This window comes from Porites lutea, chromosome 8 (assembly GCF_958299795.1).
Source record: "Porites lutea chromosome 8, jaPorLute2.1, whole genome shotgun sequence".
Taxonomy (NCBI): Eukaryota; Metazoa; Cnidaria; class Anthozoa; order Scleractinia; family Poritidae; genus Porites; species Porites lutea.
In genome coordinates this window covers 6,220,915-6,238,067 of record NC_133208.1, presented here as the reverse complement: position 1 = coordinate 6,238,067, position 17,153 = coordinate 6,220,915, and the positions used below count along the sequence as shown (strand labels likewise).

At 36.8% G+C, this 17,153-nt stretch overlaps 2 protein-coding genes across 2 annotated transcripts; both read left to right on the top strand.

Moving 5' to 3' along the window:
* The first annotated feature begins 449 nt into the window (after nucleotides 1-449).
* On the top strand, nucleotides 450-7,907 carry LOC140946830 (E3 ubiquitin-protein ligase RNF181-like). The gene is made up of 7 exons (XM_073395936.1): nucleotides 450-703; nucleotides 2,433-2,471; nucleotides 4,318-4,406; nucleotides 5,190-5,230; nucleotides 5,567-5,641; nucleotides 6,769-6,843; nucleotides 7,462-7,907. The coding sequence occupies exons 1-7, from the start codon at nucleotides 630-632 to the stop codon at nucleotides 7,519-7,521; spliced, it is 453 nt and encodes a 150-aa protein (XP_073252037.1). The 5' UTR covers nucleotides 450-629; the 3' UTR covers nucleotides 7,522-7,907.
* Nucleotides 7,908-9,269: 1,362 nt separating this feature from the next.
* Nucleotides 9,270-15,522, top strand: LOC140946218 (biogenesis of lysosome-related organelles complex 1 subunit 2-like). Its single transcript, XM_073395301.1, has 4 exons — nucleotides 9,270-9,648; nucleotides 10,216-10,335; nucleotides 13,698-13,802; nucleotides 14,629-15,522. The coding sequence occupies exons 1-4, from the start codon at nucleotides 9,414-9,416 to the stop codon at nucleotides 14,658-14,660; spliced, it is 492 nt and encodes a 163-aa protein (XP_073251402.1). The 5' UTR covers nucleotides 9,270-9,413; the 3' UTR covers nucleotides 14,661-15,522.
* The last annotated feature ends 1,631 nt before the right edge of the window (nucleotides 15,523-17,153 follow it).

Here is a 17,153-nt window from a genome sequence, read left to right as displayed (position 1 = left end):
ATTAAGATTCCAGAACTTTCCAAATAGTCTAATTATAGAAAGATTACAAAATATACCGCTTTAGAAACGCTTACACAAGATCCTAAAATAAACAAACTAAGAACTCTCGCGAAGCTTCTAGAAAGTCACGCTAGTCACGCTATCCAGTCTTTCTATTATCTATGCGCAATACAATTTTTCGTAACAAATGTATTTAGTCTTCACATAAGTATGCAGAGTTTTCTTAATTTAGATACCACATACTCCACCATTGAATTTTTGCCTTTATTGGCCCATTTTCCGCTGTGAAAATACGCCATTTGAGGAAATTCGTACCCAGACTCTTTTCGGTAAAGAGCTAGATTGGGAAGACTATATGGTGACTTACATGACATACAATACTGATGACGTACACATACTTAATCTGATCCTCTACTGTCTTGTCATTATTACAAGCTGGTTTTCAGAATCGTGTGCTGTTGCATTGGATGTTGGATCTGTTTCTGTCTAGCCACAAGCTTCTTCTTTGCCTCTGTTTGAACGTAAAGCCCTTTTTGAGTGCGAATATTTAAAAGACAAGTAGGATCGAATTTTTTCGATTGTACATGGCTTGCTGAGTCAGACGAATTTCTTAAATTTTGTGAAAAATAATGGCATCTTACTTTGATGAGCACGAACTCACAGATCGGACAAGTAATCCAGATTTCTATTTGGAGCTTGCAAGGTAAGGACGATTTTCTGGTTATTGACGAGTCTACCAGAAAAGTTTCACCGAAGTACAAGAAATGAAATTATAGACACTAACAAACAGGCCTATTTTTCTATTTAAATGGACGATAAGAGTTTTAAAAACATCTGCGGATTGCGGGTAGGGATAATTGGGAATGAAAACTAGAGAATTATTTGGTCAGAACAAAGACAGTTATTCCCGACTGATAAGACTTTTATTCCCTCAAGAAATTTCTTCATTATAAAGAATTCCATACAACCCAATGCATTATTACTTGACTTACTTATGCCATTGCTTGTCGACCAAAAAGGCAGCAATGATGTGTGGGTCAAGTGATTTGACTCTGACAGGTGTTGTGAATCTGATGAGTGGTATGACTGTGACGAGTGTTGTTACCCTCACAAGTGTTGTGTCACTAGCGACTGTTGTGATTGTGACGAGTGTGGAGACTGTGACGAGTGATGTGACTGATAAGTGTTGTGACTGACAAGTGCATGTTGTGACCCTGGCGACGGTTATGATTGTGACAGGTGCGGAGACTAAGACGAGTGATGTGACTGGGATGAGTGTTGTGACTCCGATGAGTGTTGTGACTATGACTATTTTTGCGACTCTGATGAGTGATGTGGCTATGACTGTTTTTGCGACTTTTACGAGTGGTATGACTGTGATGAGTGGTGTGACTCTGATGAGTGTTGTGACTGACAAGTGTTGTGACCCTGGCGACTATTCTGATTGTGACAGGTGTGGAGACTAAGATGAGTGATGTGACTATGACTATTGTTGCGACTCTGATGGGTGGTGTGACTGTGATGAGTATTGTGACTGACAAAAGTTGTGGTCAACTCTAACGGCATGTGATTGCATGAGTAGTCGAACAGTGATTAGAGCTTTGCCTAGTTTACTAGATTACTGCTGGCTTACTCATTACAATTCTAGCACGAGTATGAGTTAAAGGAAAATTTTTTATCCCTCTGTGCTTGTGCTTGTAAAATAATTATATCTGACTGCAGAAGAGATTTCAGTGGACATGGGCAAATTTTATTTGGACAGTAAATGTGCATCAACTGATCATCATTTAAAGCTGTTGTACTCTTATAGTTGCATTTGCTGTATTTGTACTTGGGATGCCTATATCATAATATGTACATCGGTACCAACAATTACATAGCCAGTAAGCCAGCTCCCCATTTGTTGGAAGTGGCGAGAAGTCATGCGAAGAGGCATGCAAAAGTAGATGTGAGAGTGAGGAGAGGGGGAAGCAAGGTTCAATGATTGTTCCAAGTTTCCCTTTCCTCAACCCCTCACATGTCTGCTGCCTACTGGTATGTTCTCCCATGGCTCAGCTCCATCCATCACTCAAACATTTGGAAAGCTAGCTGCTTGCAGACTAAGGGCCTATCTGCACCAGCAAAAAAGCTGTTTACAGTATTTAGACAAATTTTCTATAATCACCAATGTTTATTAAACAAATTTGCATGGTTTGTCGCGATTTTACAAATTTTGTCCCAGACAAGACCATCTTCAAGGTGCCACCGTTTGCAAGCATGTTCAAAGGCAGTCTTCTCATTTCCTCGTTAAACACAAAATTCTTCCAAATTTGGTCATCAGTAACTGATTATGGTGAATTATGCGTGTGCTTTTAGCCAATCAGAATTGGGGAAATATTTTGAGTGAATAATAATACAGTATACTACAACTCTGACTGGTTTTTATGTTGCAGATTGCTTTTATCGCCCAGTGATATGCTAGAAATTACCAGGTTAGTTGTAGTTTCACTCTGTATGACTTACAATTAGCTGTATTTCACAGACAGAAAGACAGGCAGTTTATTTACACTTTAAGTATTTACATAACTAACTACTACCACTACCACTACCACTACCACTACCACTACCACTACCACTACCACTACTACTACTAAGTCCGCCACAGCCAGAGGCTGCTGTAAGGTCAGAGCTGCTCTGCTAACTGCTGTTGGTACCATGTAACCCAGTACAACCTGCCACATGGTCGAGTAGTCAGCGACTAAACCTGCTGCCCTGGCAGTTTTAAGCTGGTGAAGAGGGTGACACGACACCATGCTAGATGAAAAACAAGACCTGTCAAATGGCGGAAGGGCTCAAACTGAGCCAATGGCCATTGTGCATATCTTGGCAAGGAGTTGCGACCCATGAATGAAGGTGCACTATTGCACTGTATGGCCAATATTTATATAAAACTTTATTAAAGAGAGAAATAAAGGAAAAGAAGTATAACAAACAGACAAAACAATAAGGCAATGAGCCACACAATACACAGCAAAATAAAGGATTATAACTTATGGACTTCAACATTAACTTGACAGTGCTGCCAGTAAGTTTTGAAGCAGCCATATCAATGAAGATTCACCTGTAACAAAAAAAAAATACATGATGGCACAAAACATTTTGTGTCACCGTTAGCTTTCTACTTTGATCACTCCTTCAATGATAGAGCTCTGACCAGTTGATAATAACAGTTAAGGTACCTTATTATAGGAAATTAACGCTCCATGAAATTAATGCGAATCGTTAAAATTCGCGTTAATTTAAGTCGCATTCATTTTGTTGAGCATTAATTTCCGCGACGTTAGTTACGTGCAGCGTTAATTTCCGCGCTCTTAATTTCCAGTATTTTAACCCCAATTTTGGAACCTGTCCAGACATTTTTGACACCTAAAAAACATTAACTACAAGCTTTCTTTCTTTCCATTTACCCTTTATTTTTCATCTTTCACAAAAGCTAAGGCGAAAGTTTACAATATTTCGAGTTCATCTTCATCGTTGTTGTCGTTGTCAGTATCTTCTCCTTTGACCAACTGTGTCTTAATCGCGTTAATTTCCTTTATTATGAAATTCTACCTTCTCTTTCGCGTTAATTTTCTTCATTTGAAGGTCGTTTTCCATTAAATTCGCGTTAATTTAAGTCACGTTAATTTCCATACCTTAATTTCATGGAGCGTTAATTTCCTATAATATTATTAGTAAACCCTTTTAAATTGCGACCTTGATGATGTACTGATTACACATCTCTGTTACTTCACGTTCATTCTGAAAGTAATTAAGAGATCGATCAATAGATTATTATTATTATTATTATTATTATTATTATTACTTAATACTATTATTATCATTGATAATTTCTAGTAGGGATAAAGGGAGGGGGAAAGGTGACTTTGGAGCTAAACCTGACTGTATTATAGACATGCTTGATGGCTTTTTTGAATCAAAACTACTGCAGGGAGGGATTGACAAAATCTAAACCTCTTTAAAAAATCAATATTTAATCTTTAAAAGCTTGCGCAGTTGTAGCCTGCGTACATGTGTAGCAAGCATTTCCGTGCAGTTTAGGAGCAAAGAATGAAGAGCAAGAGTCAAAGACTGCGTGAAAAATGGCCAAGTAAAAGAGCAGGAGAGCATTTTTTGGCTCTCGTTTCATTTCTTGCCGTAGCCAAAACTGAAAAATCCCGTTCCTCGGTCTTTCCCCTGGGTCTTTCTTTGCCTTGAAACCAAACGGAAATGCTTGCTGCGCAGGCTAGCACAGTTGGATCAATAAGAATGTTTTCTTTTCTCATGTTTTAACCACAGAGCAGCGTTTGATATACTTCAAGCTCCACCGGCATCAAAAGAAGTTGTTGAATCTCTACCATCAGTACCTATAACTTCCGAACATGTCGGTCAGTGTTGGTATTATTAATATTTTTAGTTTGTTGCTGCAATAGACTTGTACCGAGTCGCTATTTATGTGTTTTTGGGGTGAGAGAAGATTGGGGGTTAGGTTTTCCCAAGAGACCTTGTGCGCCTCAACCTAACCCCCAATCTTCTCTCACCGCAAAAACACATAAATAGCAACTGAGTACGAGTCTGTGCAATTATCATTTTCATAATTATTGTATTGCGTTATTTTTTCATTTTAAAAGCTATTTTTAATTTGAAAAGAAGTGAAGCCTTTTCCAAATAATATGGACGACACTTCTCTTCACTCAAGAATATTGTTGGAGTCCATCTTTAAGTTCATCCGCTGAGGTTTCTTGCTAACAGGTCTCTCATAAGAAAAATGAGAAGAATTAGTAGAGAGACTTTTGCCTACCCTGACACTGGGATCATATATTGGTAATGTTGAAATTATTGTGCATGCACTGTTGAGACTGTACACCGCAAATTTCTAAGCCCACAACCATGAGCTCTGTGAGTCTACAAATTTCACATTTTGATCAGGCTATACTGTAAAATTATCCATTTCTTAGCTAAGCACTAAAAATACAAAGAAAATAACATCAAGGGAAAGTCATACTTTGGTTTCCTGAAAAAATTTTGCATGCCTTTTAATTCTGACAGGCAAAACTTCTGACAAAATAATTGCAATTTTGATGCTTCAAAAAATGACAGGACAATGAGAGGAGTGTTATACACTGAACGTGTGTTAAATTTCTAACAAAAATATTAATATTGCATTTCAGATAAAGGCTGTTCATGTCCAATTTGTCAAGCAGAGTATGAAGTGAGTGACTAAATTGGTTTATTTATCCACTTGAAAATAACATCACATTACTTTCTGATTTTACTATTATTGAATTCTTTAACACCATCCTTCATGTTACCTCCTTATATCGCTTGTTTTATGCCATAATGATATAATATTTTAATTTGTGCTGCACCCATCTTCCATGAACGTGTCAATTAACCAGACAAATTATCAAATCCATATTAGTTTTTTTATCCTTCGGATACCTAGAGATAATATTATTATACTTCACGTTATTACCATGGATCGGTAATGCAGTTGTTGACTAGATTTGTTTGAAGAACTGCAATTTTCTACCTATTATTTTATTAGATTGGAGATAATGTCAAGCAACTTCCTTGTGAACATATGTTCCACCAAGGCTGTATTTTACCCTGGTTGTCCAAGGTAATAATAACTTTGAGCTACACAGGTCAGAGGCGGTGGAGTGTTTTGAAACATTGGGGGGCTTCTCTTCCACTCAGCCACTTGCATAATACCCCTACACAAATTTTCCAAAATACCCTTTGCATTGTTCATTGGCACAAGCAAACCTCTTTGCAACCTGCACAGTGTATAGTGTGCCAGTAGTCAATTTGTGACAATGCATCGGTAGGCAGTTGTTAAGGCAGTCCTGCTTCATGGTGCTTCTTAGGTAGTTCTTAAGTAGTCTAGGGGCAGAAAATGTGCTCTCTGAAGTCACCAATGTCGCAAGTATTGTCAAATACATCCACATCTTTTTCATCACAAAAATGTATGGGAGCTCTGCGTTACAGATCCCCCTGTTCCCCCTGCTCCACCTCCTATGCATGTGTACATGTTACTGACTTGAAGCAAGAAGTCAAGATGGTTAGGTATTGGTGAAATTCTTTCTAAGTTGTGTTTTATTGACTGACATGAATAGTCAACATCAATGAACACACAGAAGCAGGCCACATGTCTAGTCATCTTGACTGAAAAAGCTTGATCACTAAAGAATTGGCAAAGTAAAATTTTTTCATGCAGGACCACGGCCATCTTGCCTGCCTGGGTAGCCAATCAGAACACAGAATTTGCTTCATCTTCCCTGGCCACGGAATCAGCCATATACTGTACATGAAATAACAAGTGTTCTTCCAAAAAGTAAAAAAAAACAAAAAACAAAAAAAACAATCAGTATTACAGTCCCAGGGATGATCAAATGGGGGCAAAAATCAAAACCCGAAAAATCCTTAGGGCTTCCAAAGAAACCCAAAAAAATCCCTGGAGCAAAATTTAGCCCCCAGAAAATCCAATGCCAAATTCCTAGACATAAAAATTTCCAGAAAACTTAAATGAAACATTAGTTTTGGTTACCCCAAAAAATGTTTGCCAAAATTTCCTACCCCCAAAAATCTCGAAATTGAAAATTTCAAACCCAAAAAAATCCTTTGATCATCCCTGTCACTCAAAATCCAGATTCCCCCCCCTCCCCCTCCCATAGGATTACAGTCACCATGACAGTGGAACCTTGAATGAACCTTGAATTAATTAGAGTTATTGTGATTACATTTCAGACCAACAGCTGCCCTCTTTGCAGACATGAGCTGCCCACAGATGATCCTGATTACGAGGAGATGAAAAATCTGAAGGTACAGATTAAAATACATCAAAAGACCAAAAAAGTTATCATGTATGGGAAATTTTGCTAGGGATCTTTGTTGCATGGTTTTTAACCTGGAAGTTCAGGATTTCTAAGCAGCTCAAGCTACAAAAAATATCAGTGAAAAAATTATTGAGACTCTATTGTTACTGGCAGGTAATTCAACAAGAGCCTGGGCCAGGGATTTTCTCTGGCAACTATGCGCATACCCTTGGCATACCCTGCAATGGTGCAGATTCGCTCCATTGCAGAAATTGTGCCAAAATCACTGTTTTTATATAATTATATGCTTGCAAACAGAAGCCTTATCCAGTATGGCTTTTGTGCCAATGCAAAATCTATTGGGTATACAATGTGGTGTGAACATTGCCTTAGTGACAGCCCTGAAATGGGATATTTTAGAGAACAAAGCAACAGTGAAAACATTCAGAAGTCCAATACACTGACCATTTTCTATTTTGGAATCTCGTATTGTACACTCTGTTTGCCCCTCCTCCCCCCACCCCCCCCCCCCCCCACAATTTGCGTGAAGGATGCACAGTATTTGACTTCTGTAAATATAACGGGCACGTTTTGCTATTATTTTAAGAGTCGTTTTCTCTTGCAGATTAAGAAACAAGATCAAGAGTTCAGAGTGGAAATGCTTCATTGCTCCATGTTCTCCTGACACAGCTTTATAATAAAAATTCAAGAGAAATAGTTTCATGTGTGGGTCTGGCTACATGATGGACCATGATGGTTAGGCAAAGTCTACAAAGGACAGCTGTCATGGGCTTTCTTTTATTTTCTAAAAAAAAGTTTGCCTTTGTACATCTTAGACATGAGTATTCTTTTTTAAGTTACCGACGGTATTAGAAATAATATTATTCATAGGAAATATCCTGTAAAAAGAACAAGGTATCTTTGACATAAAATTGGTTGGTGCACAGAAGAAATATCTAATAAAATCAAGTTTTTTTTCTATTGTTATTTCATAATAGTCTTATAGAAATTGATTGTCAGTTATTTTCTTGTGGCAGGTGGCATTAACTCTCAGTTAATGCCACCTGCCACAGGGCAAGACCCATGGTCATATATTCTTGGAAAGGGATAGAAGAGAAATGTCTCAAAATTAATAGACCTGACGACTTTAGCTTGTATATTTTGTTGTCCCAGTAGGTCTCAGGAGAACTGAACCCTTTGTATAAACTATATGTAGATATGCAAGTGAATAAATGGAACAATTCTCTAGAGTAAAGTTAAATAATTGTTATCATAATTATAGTGAGAAAAATATCTTATTAGAAATAAATATCAGTTTTCATGAAAAGCAGAAGTGTTTAGTTTTGCACGAATTTGTTTCTATCTCACTTGAGCATTCTCAAGACAGTTGTTGTGCAGGCTTTCCTATAAGCAGGGGTCTCAAAGTCGCCTCTAGACCCTAAGGGAAAAGCCCTTAGAAATATGTTTATGCTTAACAGTGGCCAGTAGTCTGGTGGCCATTTTTGCTGTTGCTAATGCTCATTGGCTTCTCGTACAAAGGATATTAATTTTTTTGTTAAGTTTTTTTGTTTGGTTTCAGTGGCTGCTGCTGGCACTTTTGAATACCTGAAATGCATGTGCAATCTATATGTAGTGGTTCAATTTTATCCTTGGTTTGAATTTTTGTTTTCCTTTTTTGGGGGTATGGTATCATAAATTATTTATGATAATGACATGATAATGAGTTTGAAACAAAAGAAAATTTAAACCAAGGGATAATTTAATTGAACCACAACGTATATAATTATAGTGTTTAGTAGGTGATCAACAATATAGGAACCCAGAGAAGTGGTCATAAGTCAGGGCCCAGTGCCTGAAAGGCTGATTAGTGCTATCCAGGATTTTGTTCCATTTTTAGATAATTTTTACCTTTCTATGTATTGCTTGGAGTAACATTACGCAATGGCGGATTCAGGGGAGGGGCCTGGGGGGCCTACCCCCCCTTATTTTCAGACCAAACTGAGGCTCGAAGGGCCAAAAGAAAGTTTTTTGGAGACCGGGCCCCCCCTTTTTTCTAAAGGTCTGGATGACCACCCCCCCTCTTATCTCAAGGTCTGGGTCCTGCACTGTTTTGTGTTATCATTACCTTATCCCGGAGTAAAGTCTCAACTGTATTCTGTAAACTCGAGTCGCATGTTTGTAGACAAGAAAACCTTTCTTGAAATTTTGCTTTATCCTGTGTTAAACTAAACTGCGCTCTGCACTTTACACTGCCCCAATTTTATCTGTTGCAAGAGAAAAGTTTCCCCACAGAATTCTTATTGTATCAAATTTATTTTGCGTTTTTAGTATTACCGCCCCCGCCCCCCCCCCCTTCCCCCGTTAAAAAAAAAAAAGAAAAAAAAAAAAAAAAAAAAGAAAGAAAGAAAAAAGGTCGACCATAACACCCAGGGAAAATTAAAATAAAGGTTGTACAAAATCTAGGGGCGCAAACAAGGCGATGTGATGTGCAAAAACAGTTATGCGTAAATGCACACAGCGCTTGGGCTACCTGTGCTCAAAAGTTGGAGTAGAGACTGGGCTTAAACTCAGTCCAATATGGCGGAGACCACAGAGCAAAATGTGCAGCCAAGTTCGATACAACATCACGAGGTTATCAGCAGTGATATGGACACAACAAACGATCCAGAACATGCTTCTTCTAATTCCATGTCAGAAGGACCTGTTGGAATGGAAAAAACGAATGTTCCCCACGGGGAAGTGATGTCTTTAAAAGAGTGTTGTAGAGAGGCGTTTGACAAGATAACCGAGTATTTAAAAGGGGAACTGGATGGTAGGTAGAATAAAGCTTGTTGCATGAGATATTTTTGTTTATTTTATACGGTGCAAAATTTAACGAGCAATTTAGAATGCCTGGCCTCTTAAATTATTCATTTGTAAACTGATTTGACCAAGTTTCTTGACACTTGATAAAGCAGGTTTGGTACAGGTCATGGAAAACCTGGCAAGGCATAGAATTTAAGAATTTCATTTTCAAGGCCTGGAAAGTCATGGAATTTAATTTTCGGTCCTTGAAAGTCGAGGAAAATTAAAGTTTGGTTTGGTAGATTAGTTACTACAAATGATAAGGCAAGGATAATATAAGATGAAGAGGAGTAATTAATCAGCGTGAACGACATGCAGTTTGTGGATACCAGCGTTTGTTTCTGCTTAACTTTTTATGTCAAAAATAGGCTAAAACAAGTAAAGTTCTGAAAATTTTCAAAAGTGACAGCTAAACCTAAGGTTATAGAAAACTAGAAAAGGTCATGGAAAAAGTCATGGAAAGTCATGGAATTTGAAGAACTCGAAAGAGTACGAACCCTGTATTTACGGCTCCTTTTTTTTTTGTAAATTTCAGGTTCACTAGAGGACTACGTTCTTCTAGAGAAATTGAATAAAATGACAGTCACAAAGTACAGTGAAATGTCCAACACTGCCAAGACTCTCATTACAGCCATGGAGGAACTGGATAAGAAATGTGAGTTAACTGTATGTACATAATTTATGTGTAAGATTTGTTCATGTTGGTGATCACAGCCGTAACAAAATAGATCAAATTTTGTCATCGTGCATTGTGCATAAGAAGCCAATAAACATACATCGAGCCTGTATTTCATTGATGGTGCATAGATTGTGTCTTCATGGTGCCTCTATCGAGTTTTACCCGTGCTTTCATCGAGCCTTCCTCAAACAATGTATCGTTGATATGTCATTTTAGGAAAAAACTATCGTGTTGAAAAGAGAAATAATGAGTAACAATAAACTGGGATATTTAAACTTGTAAGAAAGGCAGTTTTGTATTAATGAAGCATTATTTTTCAACTTCAAGGGTTGAATTTATGAGTATGTTTTGTTCTAAAGGTGTTAACATGTTTCTCTCTGTGAGCCTAAATGATTATTGTGCTTAAATGGCACCTCAAGGAGAAAGGCACAATGCAAGAAATGACAAAGAACAATAATTGAACCTCTATGCATGGTTATGTATCGTGCATTGGAAATGTGGTGCATTAAAAATTATGGTATGTTCTAACGCTAAAAAGGTGTTTTTCATTTTTTAACCATGAAAATGCAGCAATAAATTTTAAGCCTAGAAGAAACTTTGGTACATGTGCATCTCGAAAAGCTTTGTCTATTCTGGTCTGTATGGTTTTATTGTAGAGTTAAGTGAGATTGAAACTTGATAATTTTTGGTAAATAGTAGGGCAAAATAGCTTCTTTTAACTACCCTACATTTTGTTAACAGCAAAATAATTTCTTTAAATCAAAGCTTTATGCAGAAAATATGTTCTCTCTGTAATACTCATAATTTGATTGCAAAACAACGTAGCCAAAAATCAAGTTTTTATACACGAGTTTAGAGAAACTGTAACAGTAAATGTATAGTAAGTCCATTTTTTACAAAAAGGTGGTCACCAACATTGTGCATATGGCCGTAATTTGAGAGGCCAGCTAAATGAGAGGACCAAAAACAAAAACAAAAAGAAAAAAAACTTCTAGGCAAAGGAGAGAACCAACAACAAACTCAATCCAAATATGAGACTCTCCTAGGGGGGAGTAGGGGGGTGGGTGGAAAAATGTCCTTAGTCTGAATTTCAAATATGGTTTTTTTGTTTTTTGTGAAGTAGGCTGTGTCCTTGTAAGTATTCAAACCATCTTTATGTCATTATTGTGTCCCTGTTTCATCTAGTCTTATTTGGCTGTTTTAAAGCCATGTTGCTTGTTGGAATTTTATTTTGTAGTAAGGTTTTTCAAAATCTCCTTCACTATTATACAGTAGAACCTACCTTACAACCACCCTGTTTATACAACTGCCTCATTAACCCGACAGCTTCACCTCATAAATAAGACCATATTCTTTTCCCCCAAATGTAAAAAGCACTGAGTCATTTTTCATTATTATTTTGATAATTTTTTATACGACCAACTCATTATTATGACCTGAATTTTCCAGCCCAAAGATGGTTGCAATGATGGGTTCTATTGTTTGTAAATGCACATCATTCTGTAATAACAATAACGTTTGTGCTGTAGTTTTCACATTTTTAAGGGAACGCGTCCAAATATCGGTAGGCAACCCGATCATGGGAAACGGACCCGATTAATTTTCCGATTGATCGGAATCGGTACCTATCTGTAGGCACTAGTTGCCGTTTCCGATAATGATAAAAACTTTGCCGATTCAATCGGAGCCAGAAACATTCCGATGTGGATAATGGGGTATCACATTCATCTGATAAGGATATGTGACTCTGCAAACATGTCACGAAACCAAATAATGAAAGAGTCATTTCACTCAACAAAACAGTCTTTAAAACTTGCTTTGTTCTCAATAGTAAAATAATTATAACAATACTTCAGTAGATGTTTTTTCGCCTTATAAGTTGGTTCGAAGATGTCTACCAGGCTGTTCGACGATTTGTTTTCTGTCAGCCGATCGGTAATTGCTTACAAACTTTTCCACGCTGTTCTAACAAAATGTAGAGCGAGTCATATTTCGAAACCTCTCATAAAAATTCGTGACTGTCTAGCGGCCAAATACAGTCCAAAGCGGAAATGCCAAGCATAAGCTGTAATAAAATTTATAACTAAGAATAATTCAAGAATATTTTCAACTGAAAACCGACAGAACAATAAGAATATTCAGAGTAGGCCGGTAAAACAACATTCTTATAATAGATGATATATAAAATAAGTGTACTAACTTGCTGTTTATTTACAAAACTTATTCAAACTTGTAGTTGTCACCTGTATAACTATAACTTGTAAACATTGCTTTCAAGCTAGTTTTGTATTTTGTATTTTGTTTCACTTGCAATTAAAAGTTTATCATAATTCAATTCACTTCTGATGAGCTGAAAATATAGGGAACGGCGTTTTCAAGTTGCTTCTGCCTACGTATCCAATACGTATCGCATGTCGCAAGCCGGATCGTTAAAAGCAGTTTTCTTTCCTTTCTTTAACTCGAGTTAATACATTTTATAGAAAGCTTTGTTTTATCTCGTTTCAGAAAAGAGCGAAAAATTAGTTGTTTCTTTTAAAAAATTCGGAGCGTCAACGGAATGTGCAATCAACGTAACAATGAAAGATCCAGTGAGTTTGACTCGACGAGAGAAGTTTACAAGCAAATAAACAACTTGCCTGATTCTAGCCGGTTCAAGTTGGCTCCTGTACACGCAATGTCATGAATGCCTGATCTGACAGTATTCTGTCCCCTATTTTCTTGGCTAAACGATTTTAAAATTCCTCCAGGAAGGATTCTTCAATCACGCGTTTTGGATTCTAAGGTCGTAAATGCATTCAGCGTGCTATCTTTCGCTTAAAGATGCTCGATACAAAAATTCTTCATCTTGTCTGGTATTGTCTTCCATAAGAACTCTTCGATGAAGGCATTTGTCGCTAATTTTTTTTGAAACAATACACATTTCAGAAAGACAAGATACAATACGGCGATAAACACTTGGTCTTACCCAGCCTGTTTGTGCATTGAAAACTCAATCATTCACGCTTTGCTTTTGTTGACATAAACATTGCCCTATATAATTTTTGTCAGTAACGTAGCGTGACCGACGATTTCAACCCTTTGACAAACGCTGACAGATATAAGTCAAGATTTGATGAATTCTGTTAATTGGCCCGATGAAGAATTTTGAACGGTGCCGATTCCGTTTCAATCGGTACCGATTGAAAACGGAATCGGAAAAAATCGGCACCCGATTGATCGGCATCGGCGTGACCCGATGCCGATATTTGGACGCGTTCCCTAACTCGAAATATGCTTTTTTACTACAAAAAAATTGTTTTCCATGGCTAATGTTTATTTTTTGTAATATTTCTGTGAAGATAAAAGTCTAGAACCATATTTGGAGCAGATTGACAAGGTGGAAGAAAGTGTTGCCAGCCTTGAACAAGCTGCTTACAGACTAGATGCATATTCCAAGAGATTAGGTTTGTATTTTTAAAGAACAAACACTAAGTCTATTGTTGTGTATGAGTTGGCAATCAAGAAAACCTGCACTGCAATATTTTTCATACCAGTAATAATGTGAATTACTTTGCACGCATTTATGCAACTAAATGCTCATCTTTGACATGGCTGAGGGTGTTCATGCTGTATCTTGGACTATGTATGAATTTTTAAATTTTTTGGTTCATCAGGTTTGCTGGTTTGAAATTCCTATTTTATGAAGACTTTATTAAGCATTAAAAAAATGCATCAAAATTCAAACAGTTAAACTGCCACCAAACATTAAAAAACAAAGAGAAGGTATAAATAGCACAGCAATTAGAAAAGGAGGCACAGATGGACTTGTAGACTTGAAGAAGATTGAAATGGATTGCAATTTTTGGTTTTGAAAATTTGTCTGCTAATATAAGATGTCTATTTTATGGCTTCCTGTTTGGGGGACCGGTAACAAGTGCAGGACCACGATTTGACAGTCATTTGACAGGGGTCAAAGAGGGAGAGTTTTTATTGGCTCATGAAAACAATAGCACATCACAAAGGCTTTCAATGAAAGTGAAATCAAATGCGCCATGTTGAAAAAGTTTATTCAACAAGCATTGACTCAGACACTGAACTTCAAACATGAGCCGAACCAGAATTAAATGCATAATGTATTGTTGAAAAATGAGCATCAGTTTTTTCCCTTTTGAATTTTGTTTGGCTGAGATAAAGGTCAGCATCTGAATCAATTTAATTGGCCTTGTTTTCAGCACAATATAGTATTGTCCTATAAGAGTGGTTAAAAATTTTTACCTTTTTTTATTGCAGAAGCCAAATTCAAGAAGCTGGAGAGAAGATAAAATTGAAGGATTCAAAACAGTATTTTTTGGATAAAAAGTGTATCACTGGAAGCTCACATTATGGAAAGAGGATGTGCTACTATGGCAAGAGGATGTGCTATTACTACTACTACATGTAACTCTGTTATTGAAAGGCTAAAGTATAGGTCAGACTTTGGTATAGAGTTGTAAGTTACATGTAGCTACTGATTAAGAACTTTGCCACTAGCAGAATACCCAAACTGTTGGTATGATATTGGTAACCTTAATAAGACAGAGAACAGTGTTTAATATAGGTCACAAAATGACAATGGCAGAGTTTTTAAAAATAATGCAACCAGATTGCTTTAACATGTACATGTGTAGCCTCATGTACAGTTAAAAATTCTTACGACTTTTTCCTGCATAACTTCTGATGATGCCTTGAGAATGTCTATGTTGGAGGCTGCCATAATATTAGAGACATTCAGTTTTAAGTAATATTATTTATGACCTTTGATATGATAACAATGTACTTCACTTCCAATTCACTTCCTTCTAAACCATACAACCAACACACAGGATTGGGACTAAGACAGCCTTTATTAATAACCATGAAAACTTTACCTAAATACAACTTTTAAAATAGAATAAAAAGGAAAACTAACACTTGGAACATAAAACCTGATGACACTACACCACAATGGACTAATAAACAAAAGTACAGTAGAAGTCCTGTAACCTGAGCTCTGAAGGGAAACAAAAAACTGTTCGAGTTATCGGGATCGATTAATATTCAATTTGCCACTGTTAACAAATTATTGATAGTTAGATAGATAGCTTTTCAGCACTTTAGTCTGCTTCAGTGTATAGTGCAGTGCAAATTTTATACTTTTTTTTCATAAAAAAAAAACAGTGATATCATTATGCACTTTTATATGATAAAACGTGAACTGTTCATTGCTATAGTTAAAGTCGAATTGCTGTAGGGTTAGTTTTAGTGTTTTTACTTATGGAATGATGGAATGGAGCTTAAATGGCATCCAAGTGGAGTTACAAGAACTAGAATTCGAGTTATTGAAGTAAATTTCAATTAAATTTTGACCAAGGCAAAGGCAATTTAGTTCGAGTTAGTGGGGCATTCAAGTTATCCTAGTTTGAGTTAACTGAGTAAAAATGACTGAGAAGTGGGGTGAAGTCCTAGGGAAATAAAACTTAGTTTGAGTAAGCGGGAAGTTTGAGTTATCTGAGTTTGAGTTATCAAGGTTTTACTGTAAAAAATACAAAGAGCTGTCATAAAACACACTAAAATAGATAGAAAGATCGGCAGTTGGAAGAGAACAATTTGCTACCTGAAAGTTGATCGTACTGCTATGCTCTAAGTACGGTAAAAACCCACAACTAAGAACCTGCATTTTCCCAAGTTAGCCTAAATAGGTTCTTACATAAATTAGCCTGCATAGCATAGCAGGCACTTGGAAGTAGTGGTGGCAAAAAAGAACAAGCACCCAGCCTATACATAAATGGTATACATGTACACTGTTGCACAAATCTAGGCTATGTATGTTCTTAAATAGTGTTATTATTTTCTGAAAGGAAAAAATACCTACATGTAGCTGCATACCATTATATTGCAGTTGGAGGGATAAGACACAATGTCCCCAAAGAGGATGCTGAATGTTGACTTATCTTATTTGCCCAAGTGTACAGAATTTTTTGAAATAAATTTTAGAAAATAAGAACCTGTTTCAAATTTTAAGCTAAATAAGTTCTTGTATAGAGGGGGCCTAATATTAATTTTATAACCTGACAAATTTTGGCCTAACAGGTTCTTAAGGTCTTAGTCCCCTGTTTTTAAAGTCTGTACTCACCTCGAGTGCTTATAAACCAGTAAGAGGTATCCTTGAGTTTCCCTACCAATCTTTATAGAAACGGTACTTTTACAGTTATGCTGTATATGAATATTTACCAATTAATGAATGAGGCTGAGTACGATATGAAGAATTAAGCAGATCGAGGAGGGTGTTATCCACAGAGGCCGAAGGCCGAGTTTAAAAACATAGCTAAAACATGCTTACCCGCATTGATGTTAAGTTTAACTTCAATAGTGTATGTTTAGGTTTGTCCAGCTCTGCAAATATTCTCCAAATAGCAGATGTCGCCCTTCGAGTTGTCTTCTTGCTGTTTTTGCTATGTTTTAAGCCATTATTTTGCCTAGTTCCAGCTGTAGTTCTTACTCTTGAAACGAGTGAAGTATCCGCCATTTTAGTTTTCACAACGAAAACAACTCAACCTCGTCCTCAGGTCTTCTCGGTTAACGGTGCATTAACCTGTAGAAGGCTGCATTTTTGACGTCATTTCCTCATTATACACAAAATTCTTCCAAATTTGGTCATCAGTAACTGGTTATGGTGAATTATGCATGTGCTAATAGCCAATCAGAATTGGGGAAATGTTTTGATTGAATAATAAATACTATTTACTAGCCTGATCTAGTAATTTTACTAAAAACTTAAGACTGGCCCTTGAGGGAAT

Coding starts and splice junctions, on each gene's coding strand:
- LOC140946218 (XM_073395301.1), top strand. CDS start 9,414: ATGGCGGAGACCACAGAGCAAAATGTGCAGCCAAGTTCGATACAACAT. Junction 10,336..13,697: donor GGAGGAACTGGATAAGAAAT/GTGAGTTAACTG, acceptor ATTTCTGTGAAG/ATAAAAGTCTAGAACCATAT. Junction 13,803..14,628: donor TGCATATTCCAAGAGATTAG/GTTTGTATTTTT, acceptor TTTTTATTGCAG/AAGCCAAATTCAAGAAGCTG.
- LOC140946830 (XM_073395936.1), top strand. CDS start 630: ATGGCATCTTACTTTGATGAGCACGAACTCACAGATCGGACAAGTAAT. Junction 704..2,432: donor TTCTATTTGGAGCTTGCAAG/GTAAGGACGATT, acceptor TTTATGTTGCAG/ATTGCTTTTATCGCCCAGTG. Junction 2,472..4,317: donor GATATGCTAGAAATTACCAG/GTTAGTTGTAGT, acceptor TTTTAACCACAG/AGCAGCGTTTGATATACTTC.